The 21,966-nt window shown below is 47.3% G+C and overlaps 3 protein-coding genes across 3 annotated transcripts; 1 reads left to right on the top strand and 2 right to left on the bottom strand.

Moving 5' to 3' along the window:
- Positions 1–1,060: 1,060 nt before the first annotated feature.
- LOC34617530 (protein white) lies at positions 1,061–6,615 on the bottom strand. The gene is made up of 16 exons (XM_026334780.1): positions 6,566–6,615; positions 6,339–6,417; positions 5,778–6,162; positions 5,446–5,619; positions 5,132–5,334; positions 4,757–4,887; positions 4,463–4,622; positions 4,044–4,271; positions 2,822–3,177; positions 2,615–2,681; positions 2,387–2,462; positions 2,100–2,184; positions 1,843–1,969; positions 1,464–1,571; positions 1,248–1,349; positions 1,061–1,141 (listed from the first exon to the last, which is right to left on the bottom strand). The coding sequence occupies exons 1-16, from the start codon at positions 6,613–6,615 to the stop codon at positions 1,061–1,063; spliced, it is 2,412 nt and encodes an 803-aa protein (XP_026190565.1).
- Positions 6,616–13,738: 7,123 nt separating this feature from the next.
- LOC34617529 lies at positions 13,739–19,244 on the top strand. Its single transcript, XM_026334799.1, has 2 exons — positions 13,739–13,749; positions 17,717–19,244. The coding sequence occupies exon 2, from the start codon at positions 17,751–17,753 to the stop codon at positions 19,242–19,244; it is 1,494 nt and encodes a 497-aa protein (XP_026190584.1). The 5' UTR covers positions 13,739–13,749; positions 17,717–17,750.
- Positions 19,245–19,921: 677 nt separating this feature from the next.
- LOC34617528 (HVA22-like protein d) lies at positions 19,922–20,422 on the bottom strand. Its single transcript, XM_022730894.1, has one exon. The coding sequence runs from the start codon at positions 20,420–20,422 to the stop codon at positions 19,922–19,924; it is 501 nt and encodes a 166-aa protein (XP_022587264.1).
- Between the last annotated feature and the right edge of the window lie 1,544 nt (positions 20,423–21,966).

Genomic DNA, 21,966 nt, shown 5'->3' with positions numbered 1-21,966 from the left:
TTCTATTGAGAGCATAAAACGTGTGTCAATAAATGGAAAAAAGAGTCTGTAGGGAAGAGACCTACAACAACATGCTGTTCCAGAGCTGAAAGATTGTGGTTCCGGTCCATTCACTTTTTCGCACGCCATTTATTCTCAATGAGATTTGGCCCTCGAAGTAGCGCCCAGCTTTGTTACTCACACTCTTGAGTTCAAATCAAAAACCCTGTTGAAGAAATGGACCCAACAGGATTGCAGTGTAGTACACGACTACTACATTGGGTAGAAAACACTCCATTTGTGGGTTTAATTGTGTACGTGCCAAAATGATGTAAACGCGCATTTAAACAAAGTTAGAAGGCAGCAATGCATTTGTGAGTGCGGCAAAAGACAGTTTCTCTAGGATGCTTGAAATGGTGCTCCAATAAGGACATACTATGAGGGCCCTCCTTGTCTCATTGCATAGAAATCTTCTAGGTATTTCCTGCGAAAATTCTTAGGAGCCTTGCTTCCCTCAAAGTATGATGCTGCAAGCAATTTCGCTTCTACCTCAGGAGGCCTAAGGCAACTTGTATACAGTGATATGGAGATTAAAATTCGAAGAATTCGAATAAATATGCAGGAAAACGGCCTTTTACATTGATGAGTCAAATCCAACCGTGGTTCGAAATTCCTAAATATGTGAAGGCCAAATGTCGCTGATCTGCTACAATTTTCAGGACTGCTCATTCGTAGAAACATATTCGTACACATTCCAGCAAAGTAAATTTGTTATGCTTCAATACCGCTTTTCTCGTGAAATGTCCCTGGAGGACCGTTCCAACTTCGGCACTCGCGGAGCAGTATTAACTTTGGTATAGTTAAGCCAATCGACTTTTATCAAATAAAGGCTCTGGGTCTCTACATATGTAAGATCAAGCATTCTCTTTTGTTCTCCGTGCTTGATACTCCATGATACACAAAGCTAGAAGGCGTGGCCTGAAAACATACACAAGTTCCCGGAATCGGGTACCCATGCACGAAGGAGTACACGAGTGCAGCTTTACCGGAACACTCAAAGGAAAGTACGATGTAGATAGACCTACAAAATGATAAGAGCAGCAAGAGCCCACAGGTTACTGTAGAACGTATCTCGTTTGATCCCAAATGTCTTCTCGAGGAACTGTAAAACGAACAGCGTAATGCACTGATCAAAAAATCATATTCGTATAGATGATTATCCTTTGATCCAAACTGCCATGGCTATTTCACACTCCGTTAAAACGTACGTCATCGCCAAGCACTCGTTGTCCTTCTTCACCAACGAAGTGCTCATTCTCGATAATTGTCAAGCTGAAGTCCGCTAGAGCATATCTAAAAGGAGACAAAGCCTGGGAAAAGCCACCAATACGCGCACTCAGGATATTAATATGCAGTAGGACTCACTTTTGAATTCGACTAGAAACTTTTGAGGCGCGGCAAATTTATTTTACAGCATGTCTTACTGCAATAACCCTCCAAAAACCGCTCAATTGATCAATCTGGGTCATAAACCCGGACAATAGAGCGAGAACTACTTGGGTAATTTGTGTCAAGGCAAGAGCAACAACTTCCTGAGAGGTTACATCGCATCGTGCAGCTGCGGATTTCCAGGGTCAGGACACTCCTCCCAAGAAAAGGCCTCTTGTCGGACACAAAACACGCCTTTGGGAAATGAAGGGCAATTATTTGTAAGGCAGCTAAAGGGCAATGCATAGCTTGCTTGCCACTTGAGCCCTCAAGATTGAAACTTTACTAGATTCTCACAATCCGAAATCATATATTCTTGCACAAACTCGCATGGCCTCTGGCTATTGCCATGAAAGAATTAAGTAATGGCCTTACATCGTGCACTAGAGCAGAGATGAAGTATCCAAACGACTGAAGGGAGAGGACAGCAAGTAGTAGGACGCACAGTGACGAAAAGAACTTTGCGGCTGTGGAGGCCAATCCCATGATCCAAAAAGCGATCCTGTGGTAGGAAATGTCATGTACGTCCATTAAGTGCAATTTTAATAACACCAAAACAAGATAATTGTCCTTTGCCCAGCAATCATTGCAAATGATAAATTCAGTGGTATTACAGGGGAGGCGAATCTTACGTGTGGAAAATGATGGGAAACACGAGAAATAATAAAGTATCACTAGTCGATATTCCAATGAAAAGTACCCACATGCGAATAGCACCTGCATGCACAAAAACCATGTCGACCTAAGCCATTGGAATCGACACAGAGATGCGGTGAACGCAGCCCTTTGCAAACTTCAACGTTAGACAGTTAGACCGCTAGGCTAGTGCCGATATGACATTTCAGGTGGTGGAGTGGTCAGTATGCAGCTAAGTGGCAAATCGGATCGAAATGCAATAAAACAAAGGCTCAAGCTTGACCTGACTCGAACTCCCGCTGCGCGACAGGCCGGGCTTGCGGGAAGAGACTAGCAACGGCCAGGAGGCAGGCGAGAGACTGCGCACGAAAAGTATAAGCGCCATGACGCGACCAGTGAGGTTCTTTCTTCTATCTTTAATACTACCCTTTAAAACACTTCTCTAGTATCGCATAGCTATTACCTTTGGAGGAGTCTAGCACAGCATATCGTATTGATGAAAGGCTGGTACCTGGGTGAGGATTATTTGGTAGCATGCAGAAACACGGTTCCACGCATCGCTAAGGCTCCATCCCATTCTGAGTGCATGCAGGCCACAATTTGAAAAGCGCACCAGCTGCCGACGGCTAGAGAGTCCATGCTGCCTTCAATCCCAGAATCAACAGACGGAGCTCCAACCATTACTATAGCATCGATCAATCATTGGGGCCACACTTACTGAAAATAGATGAAAGAGGGTAGCAAGGCTGTTACCAATGTTGAAGCCAAACGAACATACGAGGTACCCGGGTCTCTCCATCGCAGGAGCAGCGCCCGCCTTGTCAGAATGAGGGCCTCGGTAAACGGTGATATCCGCCGTCCCCTTTTAAGGTCCCGTGCTGTTTCGATAGATGATATTGCGTGAAGCACATCGTGAGGATCAATGGAAGCATTGCTGATTGCGTCCATGCGATCAGCGACACCACCTTTTTCAGAAACCTCCGGAGGACGCAGGCATTCTTGTTCTAAGCTGCCAGATCTTCTGCATATATAAAGTAAGCTCAAACGTAAAGGAATACGCCTTGAAGATTCCCTCTAGATATCCCGATGTTGACATTATTCTTCTCGCTGCTCCGCCTTTATTCGATTTCCCAGACTCACACAAGCCTAATTATCTGTACATCCTGCTTTCTTTTACACCACTACCGTTTGTGCCCTAGGGCAATAGAGACACTCGTGCATATCTATTTCAACTCGCAGCCACACCGCAAAAAAAGGGTTTCGCTAGTAGAGCTTTTTCAACTGACTGTTTTGATCTGTCAAACCCCTCAACCTCTACTGTCTGGAAGGCTCCATGCTGCAGGCAACAGATCACATCCTGGCTTAGCCTTCACATGACAAAATAATAAAAACTAAGAAAGCCTCGATGCAGCCCCAGCAGCTCTCCCGCAGATAGCAGAATACCACGTTTCATTCATTATTTCAAATCTGTAGACGTATGCTTGAAGTATTACCCAAGGAACGACAATGTTGGCTGGGGTACGAGGCGCAAATGAAACTGTAGGACTAAGCTATTGACTCTTGGAGTTTCTGACAGTGATCTCACCAGCATCCCAGGTATGGAAGAAAACGTGGTAGTGCGCTGCTTAAAGTCATAAATTCCTTGATTCTCCTGTCCATACATAATGAAGTGGGCCATAAAACCCAAATGTCAACATATGATACTAAATATTGAGTAACTTTTTGCAATTAGCAGTAGCACTGATACAAATTACACAGTGCTCAGTGCCATATGCATTCTGTATTTGTGGACAGCACTCTATGATGATCAGCTGGCTCTCATAGCTTCGGACCCCACAAGATGCGTATGACCACGTAGACAGTAAGCTGTCATCAAAAAGGACCCATCTAGCCTTGGAGTGTATGAGTGTTGTGAACCTAGTGCAGCGAAGCAGTATTACCCAGTTTCTCAGGAATTTGTCCCCGTCCGCTTTCCATGCTTGAGCCCATTCATGCAAACGTTTGGTTTTCGCTGTTGAATCGAGACCTTCAAGTGCTGTAGCCTTAACAATATATTCAGCAGGGTTCTCATCTACTCTACAAGGTTTGCAGCCCATATGCTCTAGCCATGACACAGCAGCTAGGCGATCTCCATAGTATATGACGCGGCCTTCTCCCAGGAGGAGTACCTGAGTCACATGCACAATCACAGCTAACGGGAAGGCACCTGATTCTTGGAATAATTCGGGCACATATTACCCATTTTACTTATGCGCCTGCTGAAATGAAAGCCTCTAAAGATCCTAAAAGGGTTATTCGTTCACACCTTGTTAAAAAGTGCAAAGCAGGAGCTGCTCGGTTGGTGAATCGTGCAAACGACGGTGCAGCCCACTGCTGCCAGCGCGTACAACTGGTCGCACACTGCCTTGGCCATGAACGAATCCAGCCCGCTTGTCGGCTCATCCGCGAAAATTACTGAAGGCTTACTCAGAAGCTCACTTGCTACGCAAAGGCGCTTTTTCTCACCGCCTGATATAGAGCTGCAATTACATAACAGGCAGACACAGGCACCTCTGCTTGTGTCATTTCCTCAGCACTAAGCTACTAAAACGGAGACCTGATACAATTTTACGCCACTTTATGCAGGCGTAATACCTGAGTGTCATCCACATACCCTCGCGAAGCTCCCTGTGGCCCTCCTATAAAGGACTTTGATATATGCGCCAAGCCAAACGATTCCAACAAGCTGGTTGTAGAGCGTCTCGCCTCATCCTTTGTAGTTCCTCGAGGTAGCCGCAGTCGGGCCTGCATAGAAATAACGTTTCAAACAAAAGAAGCGGGAGTGAAGCGCTAAGGCAAAGTGAATAGTCGTGCAGGACAGGTGCTGGCTGGTCAGCTGACATCTCGCAGTTCTCCTTTGCTTTTTAATTCACTCCAACCTCCTGGTCCCACGATGTCTACACTGAACATTTGCAAAGCAGTACGCTCTGACAATTCGAAACAAATTATGGGATACCAGACTGCACTGTTGATTATCCTGAGCATGTACCTGAAAGTACAAATGCTCTTCCACCGTCAAATATCCGTAAATGAGATCTTCTTGTTGGATAAAGCAGCTGACACTTTTGCACAGTTGAGGAGTGCAGTGTACACCACCTAGTTCCACTTCACCGTCCACGCCAGTCGTGATTCTGCCACTCAGGCAGTTAAGCAATGTTGACTTTCCCGCTCCGCTACTACCCATCAGGGCAACTACAAAAATATCGCCAACACGTTTGTACAGATATGCCAGCGTATTTGCCAGTCTAGGAAACTCTACTTACACACATTTATAGTAGGAATCAGAGTAAACATTGTGCTTACCGCAATCTCCTGGGTTGAATACTTCTAGTCCTTCAAGATTCAAAATATTCTTTCGTGGCATCTGAGTTAGGCCACTATCTACATTCGACCGGTTTCCAGCAACTTTCCGAGAAGCGCACCACTTCCTGCACATTCTCGTGGTACACCGGCTCTCCTGCGGCAGGGCGACTGAATCTGCAATCGCCAAGCCCACCATGATTATTTCGGTTAGCCAACCACTTGATTTGCCTTTCATGTGCCCAAATAAAGGTGCCTTTTAAAACTGTAATTAGTCTGTGCGTAGAATATCTGGTATGGTCATTTATACGGCTACATGGCCCAGGAGAGCTTACACGTGAGGTCTTTGCAACGAAGCACCACAGGTTGAACAGCGCTATTGTTATATGCTTGGGCACTACCGGCGGTAATGTCATTCGGTATGGTCAAAGAGCAAGGGTTACCGAATGGTGGGGGCTGAAGGTCCTGACTGCCGGTCTTCCCAGAATGCTCTCTGGGTGGAACTTCATTCTTTGAACGCAGTTGACTAGCCGAAGGGTCACGTGTCGGCAATAGCGGTGCCCCATGGGCACCCAAGTGTCCGTCTTGAAGTGCACAAGGGGAAGGAGGATTGCTTCCTGTTGTATGTGGATCTTGAGTACACATGTTTGCTCCCTTGGATTCAAACATTGCCGCACCGTATCGTGAGGAAACTCGACTTTCAAATCGATGTTTTGGTCCCTTCAATACTTTTTTACATGGGTTCTGGATTCCTCTCACCGGTGAATTCACTATTGGTACGAAAATACAAACACACACCACTGCTCTCTTGATGGCAAGTTGTCGAAGAGAGTGTGAAATAGGAGGGCGTTCGAATCCAAACAGCCGCGGTTCGGCCGAATTGCACCAACTTTCACCAGTCCTTGAGCGTCGCTTCCGTGCAAGCCCAGTGTGGGACACAATAGGCAACCGTACCAGCTAGACCAGCAGGCGTTGCTGGAAAAAGTTGCAGCTTACACGCAAAAACAACTTTGTATTCTTAAAAAGAGCCAGGTGTGACATTACTGAGCAGTATGCTCGATTGCTTGCTGCTCAAGATGGTGTGGCCTCCAATTTGTAGTGTGGCAAACATCTGACCCGGAGCGGCAGAAAATTTCTCCTCTCTGGCGCCCTCCTGGTAATTTGAGCTACCATTATGGTTATTTCATTATCATTGCTGAGCTCCGCATGAATGGAGCACTTTTGACTACCAGATCATGAGTGCGTTGTGCACATGTTGCACTAGGGCGTAAATCCCACCTTCTATGCAGGAGGCAGCTCGACTTTTGGTACACACATCCACAGGCCACTTAATTATAATTCCCCTCTAAGAACCTACAAATTTTTGGCATATTTAAATGGAATCTTGAGGGATATGCGTGGAATATCAAGCAGCGGCAGGTGTCTTGCGTCTACATATTCCCCTATCCAGCACTCTGGTGGTCATGCGTGGCAGCATTGCAAATATTCTACCATAAACTTAGATTTTGAATGAGTCGGGTACTTAAATACCTGATCGGAGAAAAAGCCGAGCTATGTCGGACATTCCACTAGGCTAAATCGCGTAAATTACAAAGGTTTCATCAATGTGTGCTACCTTTCGAGTATATACTGCGGAGAACAATGGAAACAGCAAGCCTTCTGGGGTATTCGCTAGCACATACCCTACCAGAAAGCAACACAAGGCTGAAATGCCTTTTATAGTCTTTCAAAAGAGGTATCTCGTCCATTAATCTCAACCCATAAAGCCCCAGACTGAATGAAAGGCCAGTTGGGCCACGACTATGCCGCACCCCCCCCGATACCCTAGGGAAGGCCCTTTGATTCCACAGCCATGAAAGAGCTAGTAGAAATGTGCCATTGATTTGTTGAAAGTACTCCTCAATGGCCTCATGTTCGGAGTTTACATCTAGAGGGCAGTTGAGGCATCCAAGTGTTTCCACTAATCTGCACAGAGTCCTTTCCAGCACAGCATCAGCTAGTTTACCCTTAGAGCATGTTTTAAGCACTTTTCTTCAGCAAATCTAACGTATGAGAGCTCAGATCCTATAGACAATAGGTAAGACAATTGTGAATCAATATAAGCCACTAGTAGAAAGTGCCTGTTTGTATCTTTGACCAACACAAGGCCCCAGGGCAGCCAAAGCCGTCCCATTCAGTTTATTATTGTTTCTTGGCGTGTGCCTACAAGCCGTAGTTATTTATTGGTATGGTTGGGTGCTGGTCGTCATTTAAAAGAAACACACCATAGCTGTACTCAGAGAGCACAAGTGCTACACTAGTTCACTGCTTGAAGCACAACTTCCTCCCCATTAAAGCGACCTACGAAGTGCTGCGCATCATCTATCTGTGTCACTGGGTGGGCTGCGTGGGTACAGCTTGTCGCAGTCCCCTTGTTCGTTTTCTCCTTTAGAGCCGGAGATTCGGCGCTGACGGCAAGGGGCAGACACCTTATTCGGGAATGATGCATTAGAGCTACTCTTGAGGTTTGCTTAGCTTTCTAGTCATAAATACCTCTATTCAGAGTCAAAGGTACGAATCATTGCCCATAGTTACTGCCCGTCCCAATCTAGTGAGTTAACAGAACCTCACGCCTTCGGTGAATTTCCTCGCAGTGCAAGGCGCGCACTAAGCACTAGAAGCTGAGTAGGCCATGTGGCCCCTAAAACCAGCAGGGCTCTTTACCCCTAGAAAAGTTTGGCTCAGGTGCCTGGTGCTCTCTACTTGATGAACATAAGAAGTTTGTGTGGCTAGAGTAACTGTGGAAAAGTACTTTGTCCCGGGACTTTGCGATATATGTCTACTATGCCCCCCAGTAAAGTTTGGTAAGGATAGAAAGCCTAACTAGGGTCAGGGTAGGGGGAGGAACGAGCAAAAAAGTTTTAAAGCCGGGGGCTTGTGGCCATCGCTGTAGCGAACTACACTTACATTCGCGATTTCGGCTGTATTCTTCTCCGTTAATGGCGCACTCTAGGTGTTAGCACCTGAGAGAACGGTGGCCCCTGCACGCTCATGATCTATCGAAGCCCCCAGCCTGTCAAGAAGGCTGGTACAGTTGCATGGTCATGAATGTCAGGCTGGTGACAACGTTGCGCGATCATGATAATTGTTGGAAAGCATCTGTTTTCAGGTATACGTATAACTTTGCTATATTCTCCAACAAAAAAGGTCAACTAGGAAATTGAATTTGAATATTATAGCCAATTAGTCAGAACTTAGATACTTTCTACTACATCAGGAGGCAGGAACGCACAGAGCAGCGAGAGCAAGAAAAAAAGAGCTTGCTTAAATCAGCATAGAGGACTCGATGAGAACAACAGTAAAAGAGGATGGTCCAAACTAGCATGACCCAGACGGCGCAGTGGCTCGAAGTCGTCGAAGCGCTGAAATGTGTGAGATTTCTTCTATGTATGGCCTAAGAGAAGTAGGATGCGTTGTGAAAATCAAACTATACACTAGTTCACACCTTCTCACCCTTCATGGATCAATTTCCATGCCAATGCTTTATTGGCGCATGCAGCATTGTCTATTCCGAAAAGCCAAAAGAGGAACATAGAAGAATGTCAAGACAACATGCCTGAGAGTGCCAGCACATGAATCTGAGTATAGAAAACATCCTAACAAAACTTACTGCGAACGTTTCAAGGAATATCCTTTAATGACGCTACGTATTTAAGGCAGAAAAGATGTGTTATGAGGAAGCCAATCACCTGGGAAAATGACGAGTATGGTCCACGGCGAAGAGTGTTGCTCACCTAGAGAAACTGCAAAGCATCCCACCAGCGGCGGAGCCCGCAGCTACTCCACCGTCAACCACTGAGCCTGATTTTCTTCACCCCACTTCACTAGAAACTTCAGTGGTGCCCATTCATTGGCTTGCATTAGGCAGCCGCCCTCTGAAATCTCTTCGTTACTATGGGTGGTTGCTGAACCCGAACCAGAAAAGGGTGTAGGGCAAGAGTAGAAGGGGCTCCTCAGTGTAGCCCAGGCATATGGGAGCGCGACGCGCAGACACGTGTATTATTGTACTTGAAGCTTCCTCAGTACAAAGAAAAGCTTCGAGTCAACCAATTGTGTGAGCATAGAGTTGCAAACTGCAGGAAACTGTGGTTGGTACGTTCTGTACCTGCGTCTGCCTCAGGGTGGTGTGCAATGGTCACATGATGATCAATGTATATGCGAGTCATCAGGACACGCCAGAGCGCGCTATCGCCTTTCAGATCTCTATCCATAAAGATCGTCCTGGGAAATCTGTGAAGCTTCCAGACATGCGCTGGAAACCACTGAGTTACTTCGTGAGCCGTCACACAGCTGAAACAAGGGATCTAACCGGCATGTTTGGTGAGTCTGGTGACATCGACACAGAGGCGATCCTGACACTATTTTTGGCAGTTAAACGATAACATACTTAATTGCATCAGTCAAAAATGTTTGAGGAGAGAAAAGGCTCTGAAAAACGCCACTCAGGGGAATTTAGTGCCTTCAGCTACTGGCAATGTGGGTACGGCAGGGCGCATATGGCGCGGGTTGCATCCCAGGCCACGAAAAATGCATTGGAAGCCTTTAGTTATACTCCAGATCCCACCGTAGCCCGAATTACCATGATCATATGCTTTACGCAAAAAAGCACCAACGAGTGAAGTCGGAATGTACTATTGACACTTTCCTTCGCCTGTTTTGAGCAACAACAGGCCATTCTCACCCAATTAATGCTTTGCCTTCTTGCCATTTTCAATTTCGGCAATAAACACGGATGCACTGGTGGCAGAAGCATACGACGCACACAGATGCAGCAGAGACTGTGAATTATAGCAGAGAAGAGCGGCTGCGTAAGTGAAATCAAATGTCTAGTAGACGATTTCTCTCTGGCTGGTCAAGTGACTCGCCGATATTAAGCAACAGTAGAGACTGCTTCACATTGATCCTGTTTAGGGGCATGAATCTAACGGAAAGACGTCACCCTCCTTCCTGTTTTGGAATCGACACTGGGTTATACCCAACACGGTGGTTGAAATCTACAGTTTGCCTTTAACAAGAGATAATCATCCTACCCCTGATAATCCTCTTCTTGGTAAGGGAGCTTTCGATACCGTGCCTCCTAGCTTTGAGCTGGCTGGGAGATTACCTAAATACGGTGCACTGGACGACCAAGAGGGTGGGGCAGCCTGGCGGCAGCAAGGCACTTTTAGCACCCAAGTCACCGCACCCTCGAAATTTCCGTCCATGATTATTAATTGATTTTAAAGAAAACCTAATTGCATAATAAATGCAGGTCAAATATATGAGCCTTACACACATAGTCTGAAGGTTATATAAGCAATTCCACAATATATATCGTGCAGAGCGACAAATAGAGCAGAGCGACCACCTTACTTCCCTTATAAAACAAAAAACAAGCGTGAAACGATTTATCCTTGCAGCTCACCAATTGAAACTAGAAACTGTTAGAAAATTTATTTTCAAAATTCTTAACAGCTGTGATAATCAATACCACTCTAAACATACGTCACAGTGCACGGGGAAGTCAGGAATCGTCCCCTTAGGACGTGCTTCCGGTCAAACGTAGCATTTAGCTGCCTGCCCTTGCCAATCCATGCTTTCTGACCCCGCCCCCTCAGCCTGCCAGCGTCAGGGAACGCCGTTATGAGGGAACAAGCAGACTGCATATGTGTGCCGTTTCATACAAGAGATCCGCTTCCCGCCCAGTGTCCAGTAAACGCCGGCAGCTCTCTACCATTGATAAAACATTGCAATAGCGCACGAGTGGCCAATAGTGTGCCCCCGGCATCCTCTAAGACTCCGTTCACTGTGCCGCAGCCCGTGGCGGAGGCGTTCTGTTTCCTAATGCGCATCCTTTGCTCACCAAGCAACCTGCTTTTGCTAGGCCTAGTCCTGTAGTTCAATATTTTTGGCTTTTTGCTGTGCTTCGGGAACTCCAGCTTGTTGCACAACCTCTTCCACATTAAGACAGATGCACTGTTAACGGTAGGCCAGGGCCGGATAAGAGGGCCCCGACATAGGTTCTGGATACCAGTTTTATCCTCCAATTTCAGCCGAAGGCCCACACGTCGAGATGCCATGCTGCTGAAAGAGCTACAACGCCATGATTGGTAAAGGCCTCACCTGTGGGCGGCACAATCAATGCAACGCTGCCCATCCTGCACCTATTCGACGTAAAACTTTGGGTTACCCTAAATAAGCCACTGATAGATGAAAAGAGCTCTACGCCTAATTTGTGACTTTTGCAAACCAAAGTTTCCACTTCGGGATTTACAAGTATTTTGTAGCTGTAGTTGAAGGTTGCTGCTGAGCTGATCCCGGCATAAACCGAGAAATCAGGGTTTTTATAAAGGCACGAAAACTCTGGTAATTTCAGATGGCATGCGACTAACTCTTTACTGGAATCACCATTGAAGTGTTTGTCTTTTAAATGAACATTCAGCAAGAAGTACTTGTCTTTCTGTATTCGGGGTTTGGGGCAGGGGATACAAAGCCAGGTTCACCTTCAACCAGCTCATAAAAGCTTCGAATATTTGCAATATTCGCGCTTGGCTTTCTTCCCGCCAAGGGCTGACTCCGGTGGTCTGTCACGGATGATGGGATGCTTTGCTGTCAATCAGTATGATCTTATGCCGGTTGGGAGCTGAATATCTTGCCATCGAGTTTACATGTACCGGGAGAAGCTCTACGTGAAGACAATCAAATACACTAGCTTTATTGTCCAAGAACTGGTGGAGAACTGACCAATCCCATTGTCTGTACATACATCGCCTCATTGCAAAGTACTGTTTGCTTGATACAAGGAATATCAAGTTTGCATTTTTATCTAATAGGTGCTATAAAAAGCTTGCCGTTAATGTTTGAAGAGCTTAAAGGGTGGAGCACCACCCCTTTAATTGCCCCTCGCCCCTCACTTCTTTGGAGCTAATGGTTCAAACAAGATTGCAGTGTGCCTCCTGCCGTTCGAAGAAACAATGCGCCACCTCCACGTTTCAAATTTAGGCGCTTTCCGATTCGTCAGCTGATTTTGGAATAAAGTAAGACTGCTAAACAACCGAATGCCTTGATGGAAGCAAGACAACTGTAATAGACCCGGTTGTCCTGGTATCTCTGTGTTGCCCCACCAGGCGTTGTCTCCAATAATTTCCATCGCCAGACGCTTTCCCTACTTCGTAGTTGACGTTGCGTCAAATGCACCAGATCTCTTCTGAGCTCCGATATCAAGCATCGCACTGCCTTGTTCGTTTTTTGAGGGATTTCAAGGACAGTGCATCTCTAACCGGCTTAATAAATCTTCGAGTTATTGACCCTCCTCTTAGCCCTCTTACTTTTCTAGTTGGCATAGCCTCACCGACACATCCTCAGACATTTTACAAAGTGTGCTGCTGTGTAATCTAGGGACTCACTGCATTCACATCAACGACAGGCCGGCCAGTACCTCCCCAGCAGGCATTCCGTCATCGTCAACTTTCATCTCCAGAGAGCAATTTTTTTCCAGCGGACTGGTACCAAAAATATTCAACCTATCGAAATTTCAAGTTGCTTGCTTGCAAACCGGCGACTGTTGTAAGGAATCCGACATTCCATTGCACCTACATCCAGTGGATAAGCAAATATCAGCCGCAGTATAGCCATGGTGTGCTACCATGTATAATGCCCCATTTGAGGTCTCCGTGGGGAGACGTTTGGATCCACGCTTAATGCAAGCCTAATTGATAGTTTCTGGGTATCTCTCAGGCGCTGCCCTCTTCCCCTGCCCGTGCGCCGAAGAGCTTCAGACCTGAGGGGCGCGGGGCAGCTAAAGAGGCACCACGTCGGCCTTTAAGTACTTCGAATATTTACAAGCCCCTATAGCATCTATTGGACAAATAAACACATTTTTTCCCTTAATCAAGCTGACAGTACTTTGCAATGAGGCGATATGCATACTCAAGTGATTCAAGCTTATCCGTCTTCGGGTGGAAATGAAGGGCAAAGTCGGTATTGAGAAGCTATGGGCGTGAGAATTATCTCATCTAGTCCTAGTCTATCGTCTATAGTGGACAAAAGCAGAAGCACAGAGGGACTAGGGTATACCACACGGCGCCAGAGAGCCCATCAACAGTGCATGTGCTTTTATTGTGCGAGATGGTGTCCTTCAATCTAAAATTTCGGGTGCTTACAAAGCGCCGCAGAAGTTTACCAAAAGGTTTTAGCCTAGCGCTGGCACTCTGCTTGATGAGCAAAGGGAAGTACTTCAGGGAACAGGAAGCCGACGCAGGCTGGAGCGCCAACCCTACCCTCCTGCAGTATTTTCAACTCTATGCTCACATAAATTCAATCGGCTCAGAGTTTCTTTGTGTACTCAGTAGGCTTATAATACACTAATATATGCGTCTACCTGTCGTGCTCCCGCATCCCCTGGCTACACTGAGCCTCTTCGGATCATCCTGCCTTGGACCCTTTGGTTCGAGGTCAGCAACCACCCGTGGTGGCAGAGGGATTTTGGAGGGCGGTTGCCTAATGCATGCAAATGTATGAGCAAAGCCTTAGAGAGACAAGGACGGCACTATGGAAAGCGGCGGCTAGCTGTATCGTCCCAGCCTGAAGATAAGGTCCTGGTGGGCCGCTAGGCCTTATGAAGTGCACTGGAAGTTGGTCAAATGAAGAAGCTAGTTGCTAGATGGACGAGACCACTCGCAATCCTCTCTCTAATAAATGCTCCTTCCTACTCTGTCAGTCTCCCTAAAGTTTGAGATTCCGCTGAGCTTTCAGTATCGGCCTCCTACGGCAAGTGCCAAATATCCCCTATTTACTCGTACCTTTAACAGGCAGAAAAGTGACCCTTTGGAAAAGTGACGGTCTTAGACACCTGTGGAAATACTGGATATTAGGAATATTGAGGGCCAAGGGCACACTACACTGGATTTTTAAGTGAAATAAGGTGGGGAGGGTCAGCCTCAGTGGTTGACGGAGAAGCAGTGGCTGGCCTCGCCGCCCGGGGTATTCTGCAGCTGTGCTTGCTTATGAACGCTAACCGCTTTAAACGATACTCTTCGCTGTCCTGGGTCATTGCCATCCGTGTAGGTGCTTGATTCTATGAATCTTCAAGGTGGATGATACACCAGATGGAAAAGTTCTACTGAATTGCGGGGGAGGGAGAGAAATACCTGCCCCGGTTGCTTAAAAAAGAGCTATTGCGGGCTTGGCTGCCTGCGGGTCTATTCGACCCTCTGCTTGTTTCACATCGCTACTCGCCGTCGACAGTTTCCCTTGCGTTCCTTAATAACTGTCCTTCCCCAGGGGATGCGTTGCCAGAACCAGCAAGCTTATATTATGGTCACTAGGAAGTTTCCATTCGGCGTTGTCAAGGTCCTTGCTACAGTCAAAGTTACGGGAAGGCACTCTCAGGCATATTCCCTCGACATTCTTCCATATGCCTCTTTTGGGTCGTGGAATTTAATGGCTCTGCATGGACCGGCTACATATGCCTTCACCCATCGTTTCGTGTGGGGGCATATGTACTGCTTACTTGGTGTAAATTTTGATTCTCCATAGAGACTTGAGCTGTATCTTGTTTTCCCATAGAAGGAGGCTCACATATTTCACCGCTCTGACAATAGCAAGGTTTTTCGTCCCTGCGGTGGTGCTGGTTCGGCCCCCCGTTAGTCGTTGGTATCAGTGTGCATCTTTCTTGTACACTTCTTGCTATCCTCGTTTGCACATTTTTCAACAGGCCTGCGCCGTGTTGAAGCCTCGAGAAGTTCTCGATTGTACTATACGCGATTGGTCCCCACGTTTAAGCACAGAACAGGAGAATGTGGTTCTTTAAACGCGTGAAGAGGACGTAGCAGGCTAACGTGAGCTCAAACATTTCTTACTACGCTGCATTTTCTTAATTAGAATTATTACAGAATTGACTAGCTGCTTTGTCTGTACATGCATATTTTTTGCAAAATACTCTTTAATTGATGCAAGAAGACTCTTTCTCTCTACATTTCTCTGTCCCTTCCTCTCTCTCTCTCTCTGTGGTGTTCATTTGTTTGTATGTTCTAGAGACAAAGGCTCGGAGAGAGTAGAGTGAGCAGCTGCGCTCAACCCATCTGTCCCTTTTCCCCAATGTGGAGAACTAAGAAGCAAAGTCTGTAGAAGGCTTAAATCTTTTTGAGAACCAGCAATTTCGTACTAAGTTTGCATCGAGCTTGTAGTTAAGTGTCTTGCTGCGCATACAAAGCGAGCATTGCGTCGCAGGTAGTGCTCCATAGCTTTTGTCACCCTGTATCAGGAAGAGACTTCACGCAGCGCTAAGGGTGGGACCTGCGATCAAGATTCCACCGAATGAGCATGGCGAATCCTAACCTATGCACAGATTCTTTTAACGCCAGTTGCTCAGCACTAATGTGGCCCCTGTTCCATTTTGCTGCCGAGAAGCACTTAGAGTATAATTTGAGATTTTGAAATTTGTGCTGAATTACTGTCAAGGACATCATCATCGTTTTGTAAGTCTTGTAGCTATTTTCATAAGGAAGTCTAGAGTGCAGCAACTCTACAGGTACACATCTGGGGCTGCATGCACAATACAAATAGTGAGGGCTCCCAAATGGAGTTTTCACTTAGTTTTCACCTGAATCCAGCCTTTTCGTTTTGAATAACAGTACTTTTGATTGATCGAGGGGGAGCTATAGTTTGATCAACTTGACTACCCCTCTCATCCTACCCCTGCGCTGGAGTCCAGCGTATTCTTTTTCTTTACTTTACGTGCTAGTGTTGGAGTTTTTACGTGTGTTGCATTCAGCGAAGTGCGGCTTTATTCTCGTCTTATCAGAGGTGACTTTACGTGCACTCTGGCTGTGTTTATATGAATGGTGTAGCAACGCAGTTCTCAGCTTCGCTCTTCACATCTCTGGCTCGCCTTTGATGCGCATATGTATCGTTGTGGAGCCATCAGCCGTCGGGGATGTTCAAGTAGTGGATCACGACTTTTACGAGGTGGCATATACCCGTTATCTGGGCATTGGTTTCGACTCTATCCAATTCCTTGTCAAGGCTAAATGAATGCCGGACAACGGGTGCGCAACAAGCCGCACTTTGCCCATTGTTTTGTGTTGAAATCCGAGTAAACGCCTCAGCACGGCACGTATCAGATTGCAGTTGTCAGCCAGATTGTGGCGCCCCTTCCGGTATTCTGGCTGACATACCAACACGCAATGCGTCGTTGCTGCGTTCGTTGTCTACAGTTTTAAAGATGAATATGAATGGCATATTTCGGACGCTGCATGCGTTGGCGCAGCGTCATCTGAGCGATCACATCTACCGAGTTCTCGTTGTGAGTTTGTTTGGTCCCGCATGTGCCACTCGATGTGCAGGCGTACCGTCACCATATTGCTGGAAGTTTCCCAACACAGTCCCCTGCACATATCCAAATACGCTTGTGGGTTGTGTGCCGACTCAGCGTAGCCCGGTTTTTCAGAGGTTTGCCGTTGTATCCTCGGAGCGCGCTGAAGAAGTTGTCAGAAGGGTGACCACTGCAGCAATCGTAAGTGGCCCAGAGTACTTACTCACTCACTTATTTGGATCACACACACACGCATGTATGTATATATACACAGGGTCTAGTATGCATTTGCAGATCCTGAAGGGCCTTATGGTAGCCGCACGCTAGCGGAGCTCACTTGTGTATCTACTTAAAAAACACTAGCAGTTGCACGCTGAAAACTTTAGTTTATGCGAGATGACTAGGTAGTTTGTCGTTCTTTGTTTTCACGAAAAACTGTTTAATACGGACCGCTGATGCATTCTTGCGCGTTCTGTGTTTGTTTCCACAGAAAGCGGCGGAATGCAAGCGGAAGTCATCGCCACCCCGCCGAGACAGTCCTAAGAAGTAGTTCTCTTTGGCAACCAGAAGGATGTTTGAATTACTGTTGGGGTGTCAAACTTTACTAAAGCCTCTAAGTGCCCCGCAGCTGGTTGGGATGGTTGGGAATTGCAGGGCCGGCCGCATCACGCTTCTGCCTGTAGCTTATTACCACCATGGTGAGCGCTGCACGGCAGAAGCTGGAGTCTCAGAAATTGGTCACAAGTTGCCAAAAGACTCTAAGAGTACCTTAGGAGGTAATCAGTCATGTGAAGAAGGGCCTACCGGCGAAGCGCAGAGGATAGAATCGGGAGACACCAAGCTTCCTCAGAAGGCCACAGCAGCGACTGCAGCACCAAGAGATAGGCACCCCCTGGTGGTGGCGTCAAAGTGTGATAAATCCGCTGCAACATTTTGGGGATTCTCACCCATTCCCTTTGTTGCTCGAGGGCGTACAATGCCAGGGCAGAGGCTGCTCCCTTGCACACCGGAGGATGCTGCAATCCTTTCGAAGTCAGAAACCAAGTACCCCTCGCCGCAAGAGGTGGATGGCGGCATTATCGTGCGCATCATTGCTGCCAAAGACGCCCACAGAGTCAGTTCCCCAGTTTTGCGAGTAGTGAGGAATCGACAGTACGGAATTCGCAAAGGTGAGAGGTTGCGTTTGGCTTTAGGTGGTGGCCTTTTTACCTCCGTGCTGGTGGCATTGGGGTTCTGGCAGCTGCGCCGCATGGAAGAAAAGAAGCAGCTTATCGAATACAGGAGAAGCCACCTTGCAACGCAGCCCACTGTGGTTACTTCTTCACCTTTCCCATGGACTCTGAAAGCCGCAGCCTACAGTAAAGAGCGCCGGCATCAAACGGAAGTAGCAGCAGAAAGCGCAAGCCACATCCAACCAGATGCCCACGTTGCAGAACCAGCAAGTGCAAGCTCCGGTGTATACGCGTCCCATCGGAAAACACTCGGTACCTCATTAGTAAACCATGCGCTTGATGACAACTTAGATATTGTTCAGCATCAGGAAGGTGCAGCAGGACCTGTAGGAACAAAGGGGCATCGCAGTGGCCATTTGTTGGCAGCGGCCTCTGAAGATGCTATTGAAGCTGCAGTGGCTTCGTGGGCATACACCCCAGTAGTGCTTCATGGCGTCCTGGACAGCACCACAGAGCTGCTAGTAGGACCCCGGCCTGGACTGGAAGTAGGGACCCCCGGATACTGCGTGGTGTCGCCACTACGTCTGAAAGATGGATGTGTGATACTTGTAAATAAGGGTCACCTACCAGTCAAGCTTGCAAAGCTTCCTCCATTTCCCAAAGCTGCCATCGAGGATAATGACTTGTTTGCACTTGTGCGGCAGCAGCAACAGCAGCTCGCGCGCCAGAAAACAGCAGCGATGCAGCAGCCCGAGAGACAGGTGGATGAAATGCAACAACTGAATTCCAGATATCAGTACGTGGACTACGGTGCACAGCAACGGATGGAGCAGTTGCAACTGCTCGCAGGGAGCAGGACGGAACCCGTAGGCCACGTAATAGTCCGAGGCATTCTAGAGCCGGGGGAGGTGGCCAACTCAAGTTTCAAGTCGTTGATGCTGAAAAATCGCCCTCACGATGGCCAATTCCACGTTCTAAACCCTAGGGATCTCGCGAAGGCAACTCCTGGCATTCCGAATCGTGCTGAGGCAGCTCTACTAATGGTGAATGCCTACTCTATAGTGTATGACGACGATGTGCTACATCAGCCAGAAGCCGATGCAGCACGTACAGGGAGCAGCTGCAACGTCGCGAATAGATTCATGAACTACCAACACAAACAGAAGGCGGACTACTTACTTTTCTACGCAGACGAGCACACACATTTCAATTATGCGTGCCAGTGGTTTCTAATGGGGTTGTGCACTGCAGCGATGACTGTGTACAAACTAATCGAGGTGTCCAGGTGGCGTTGGTGAGGAAAAGTGCGAAAAAACGCCGAGCATCTCGTTTTTCATACGGGATCGTTGCGCTGAGTTACTGCTGCGCCGCAGTTGGGATCCCTTCTCATGGCAGGTGCAGTCAACTGCACAGCGGGCTGCGCCTGCCTAACGGTCAAGCAGGACCAGTTCAAAAACAGGAGCCGAATTTCTGCATACCACCATGTTGTAGTACACTAGCTACGTACCGCCCGCACAATCGATATCTATGCATCATGATCCCTCGAAAATTCGCCTATAGTAGAAGCAACCCACGCCACTATCAACGGTTCCCGTACCCAGAGGTAACCCAGAATGTAGGCTCCTCTTTCACCGGACACCTGTTGGCATATGACTCTCTGAGGGTACGAGGCATCTGTCAACGTCAATTCCGCGTCTGCTGTGAGCTGGGTTCAGCAATGAATTCCGTACATCCATGCTATACCCGAAATGCCCCATGTAGCCACACGGCCAATAATTTATCCATTCCATGTATATAGCTGACTTAAGAAGAATCTGCACTGGTGAATTGGTTTTGTCCTTCATGGTACGACGTGAAAGTCCATGGAGCGACACCTTCACTCGTAAATCGGTGGGTCATATACACCATACCGAGCTCAAGGTAGTGACGAGGTGATGCGAAGCATCGTGCAGGAAATCCATTTAACACAGCTGGTCTAATCAGCCTTTGCGGTATCGGTGGTCTTTGACGGCTGTCGGCTCTTATTGAAGGCCTCGGACTGCTGAGCCCTCCTGCCTACGATTGTCCCTATAACCTTCTCTATAGCACTTTTAATCTTCGGATGGCATTGTTCGCTATACATTTGGGAACACACTGGGGCGGCCTTCTCGTAGGCGGGGTTGAGTACATTCAGCCAGAGCCAGCCTGCTCCTTTGAACTGGGGTGAAGCGAGCCAGTAGAAAAGCACACACTTGATCTCATAGTAAAGCGGAATATACTGGCAAAGAAGTGCGATGGGTGGAAAGGATTCCATGCAACAAATCCAAGAGCTGAGTATCCAGAATACCACATGCTGTAGATGGTCATTGTTCAGGGCCCCACAAGGTACCCCCTTCTCCTTCAACAATAGCTGAAAAGTCAGAGACGCCGGATACACGAAGCAAATAGAGAAGCACAACAGAGACCCCAAAATGGGGCCGAGAATAGTGAATGCCATGTCTGTGAGTGCGCCGGGGCTACAGCACTGAGGGAAAAAGGAGGGAAGAATTAGCGCGGCAGCTGCACGAAGTACATGCAAGTTTGCAGTGCGTACAAGATTTTTGTGATTGCAGTATATATTACAAATGCATGCAGGACCTCTTCCTCAGACAAAGCCATTCAGCAGTGCCGTCGCGGGACGCCTGTGGGATGGGGGCTTTGTCTCTCGTTGTCAAAGGCACTGCCATGGACTAACAAAAATGCTCATTCCCAACCTTCTAGTACTACCAGCGTAGTTATCGTAGCCTGTCTATTCCAGCTTTGGGCTTCATCGGACAAAGATCGGCGTCTGGCTTATCGGTCTCTCTAGACACTACATGTGTACCTGCCAGTCACATTGTAAAGCTGTGGGATTGAGACCCATCGATTCCAACAGGATATTTGCATTTCATTCAGACTTGCACCTTTAGCAGCAATCCTCATCTTGATACAACTGCTGCGGCAACATTTGCAAGAATGCAATGCACACGAAGTGCCATGAAGCGCTTCGACTAGAAAGAGAGTGCACACGGACATCTTGAAGGCCAGACGCCCTTTCCCCCTTTTAGCTCCTTAGCTCGAATATTCCTTTGGCTTCTATTTGTATGACATAGCGACAGAAGGCATTTTGATGACCGGAGGATGCACACGTGTGTGTTCTATGAAAGTATAGTTATTTGATCGCGCTCCTCAAAATATCTCGATGCTATCCTGGAAGGGAGTGAGGTGCAGTGTGCTTAAATTACATAATGTGATGATAATATTTGGCAAGAAAGCGTCCATTCTCGAACTTGCCGTGGTATGTGGCGGGCCCAACTACCTTTCGGCCCTTGCGACCAACTGTTGCCTTGGCCAGACTCTTAGTAAAAGCGCTACATTTGCCCTCATGTCATAAGGAGGTTCGTTTTTCCACCATACCAGTTAGCTGAGACAATATGTGTATAGGACAGCAGAGGTGCTTCCAACCTATCACCATTTCGCGGGCAAGTAGACGCTGAAAAGCAGTGCTGACGATAAAAGCAAAGTGTGCATAAGTGCCCATGTGAAATAGACGGGAAAGAAGGCACACACACCATCCAAAAACGTCTGAGGGGAGGAACCAACACAACCACAGCGGTGCGAATGGCTCGCTATCGTCAAAATGTGTATGCCTCCTGCTATGAGATAACTTACACTAAGCAAAGTCTGCAATGGGTTTCCTAATGTACACTAGTTCAGCGGTGCGCCTGGGCGTCATATAGCAACGTCTTCATGCAAAAAGCTTGATGAATGCAGTAAATTCCTTTCCCATAACTTAAAGAAGCGAAGAAGCATAGGGAGACATGTAGGGACACATGTCTGGGAGTGCCTACGCTCGAATCTGAGTGCAGATACCATCGCGAAAAAATCAATGAGGAACGCTTTAAGCAAAACACATAGCTCAACTTAGCTGTTTCAGGAAGAGAATTGACTGGGGAAGGTTATTTTCCAAGGAACCCCAGGAATACCATATCTGGCGGCTCGTTGTGAAGAAACAGGCGTTTA

Source organism: Cyclospora cayetanensis, unplaced genomic scaffold, assembly GCF_002999335.1.
Source record: "Cyclospora cayetanensis isolate NF1_C8 unplaced genomic scaffold, CcayRef3 CcayRef3_contig_11, whole genome shotgun sequence".
Taxonomy (NCBI): Eukaryota; Apicomplexa; class Conoidasida; order Eucoccidiorida; family Eimeriidae; genus Cyclospora; species Cyclospora cayetanensis.
This window is presented reverse-complemented; position numbering and strand designations above follow the sequence as displayed.

Excerpts from the sequence above, each read along its gene's own strand:
- LOC34617530 (XM_026334780.1), bottom strand. The coding sequence starts at position 6,615 with ATGGTAGCTCAAATTACCAGGAGGGCGCCAGAGAGGAGAAATTTTCTG. Across the intron at positions 4,623-4,756 it reads CCACAGGGAGCTTCGCGAGG|CTCTATATCAGGCGGTGAGA; the intron begins GTATGTGGATGA and ends ATGTAATTGCAG. Across the intron at positions 1,350-1,463 it reads GTTTTTGGAGGGTTATTGCA|GCTTTGTCTCCTTTTAGATA; the intron begins GTAAGACATGCT and ends GGCTTTTCCCAG.
- LOC34617529 (XM_026334799.1), top strand. The coding sequence starts at position 17,751 with ATGCCAGGGCAGAGGCTGCTCCCTTGCACACCGGAGGATGCTGCAATC.
- LOC34617528 (XM_022730894.1), bottom strand. The coding sequence starts at position 20,422 with ATGGCATTCACTATTCTCGGCCCCATTTTGGGGTCTCTGTTGTGCTTC.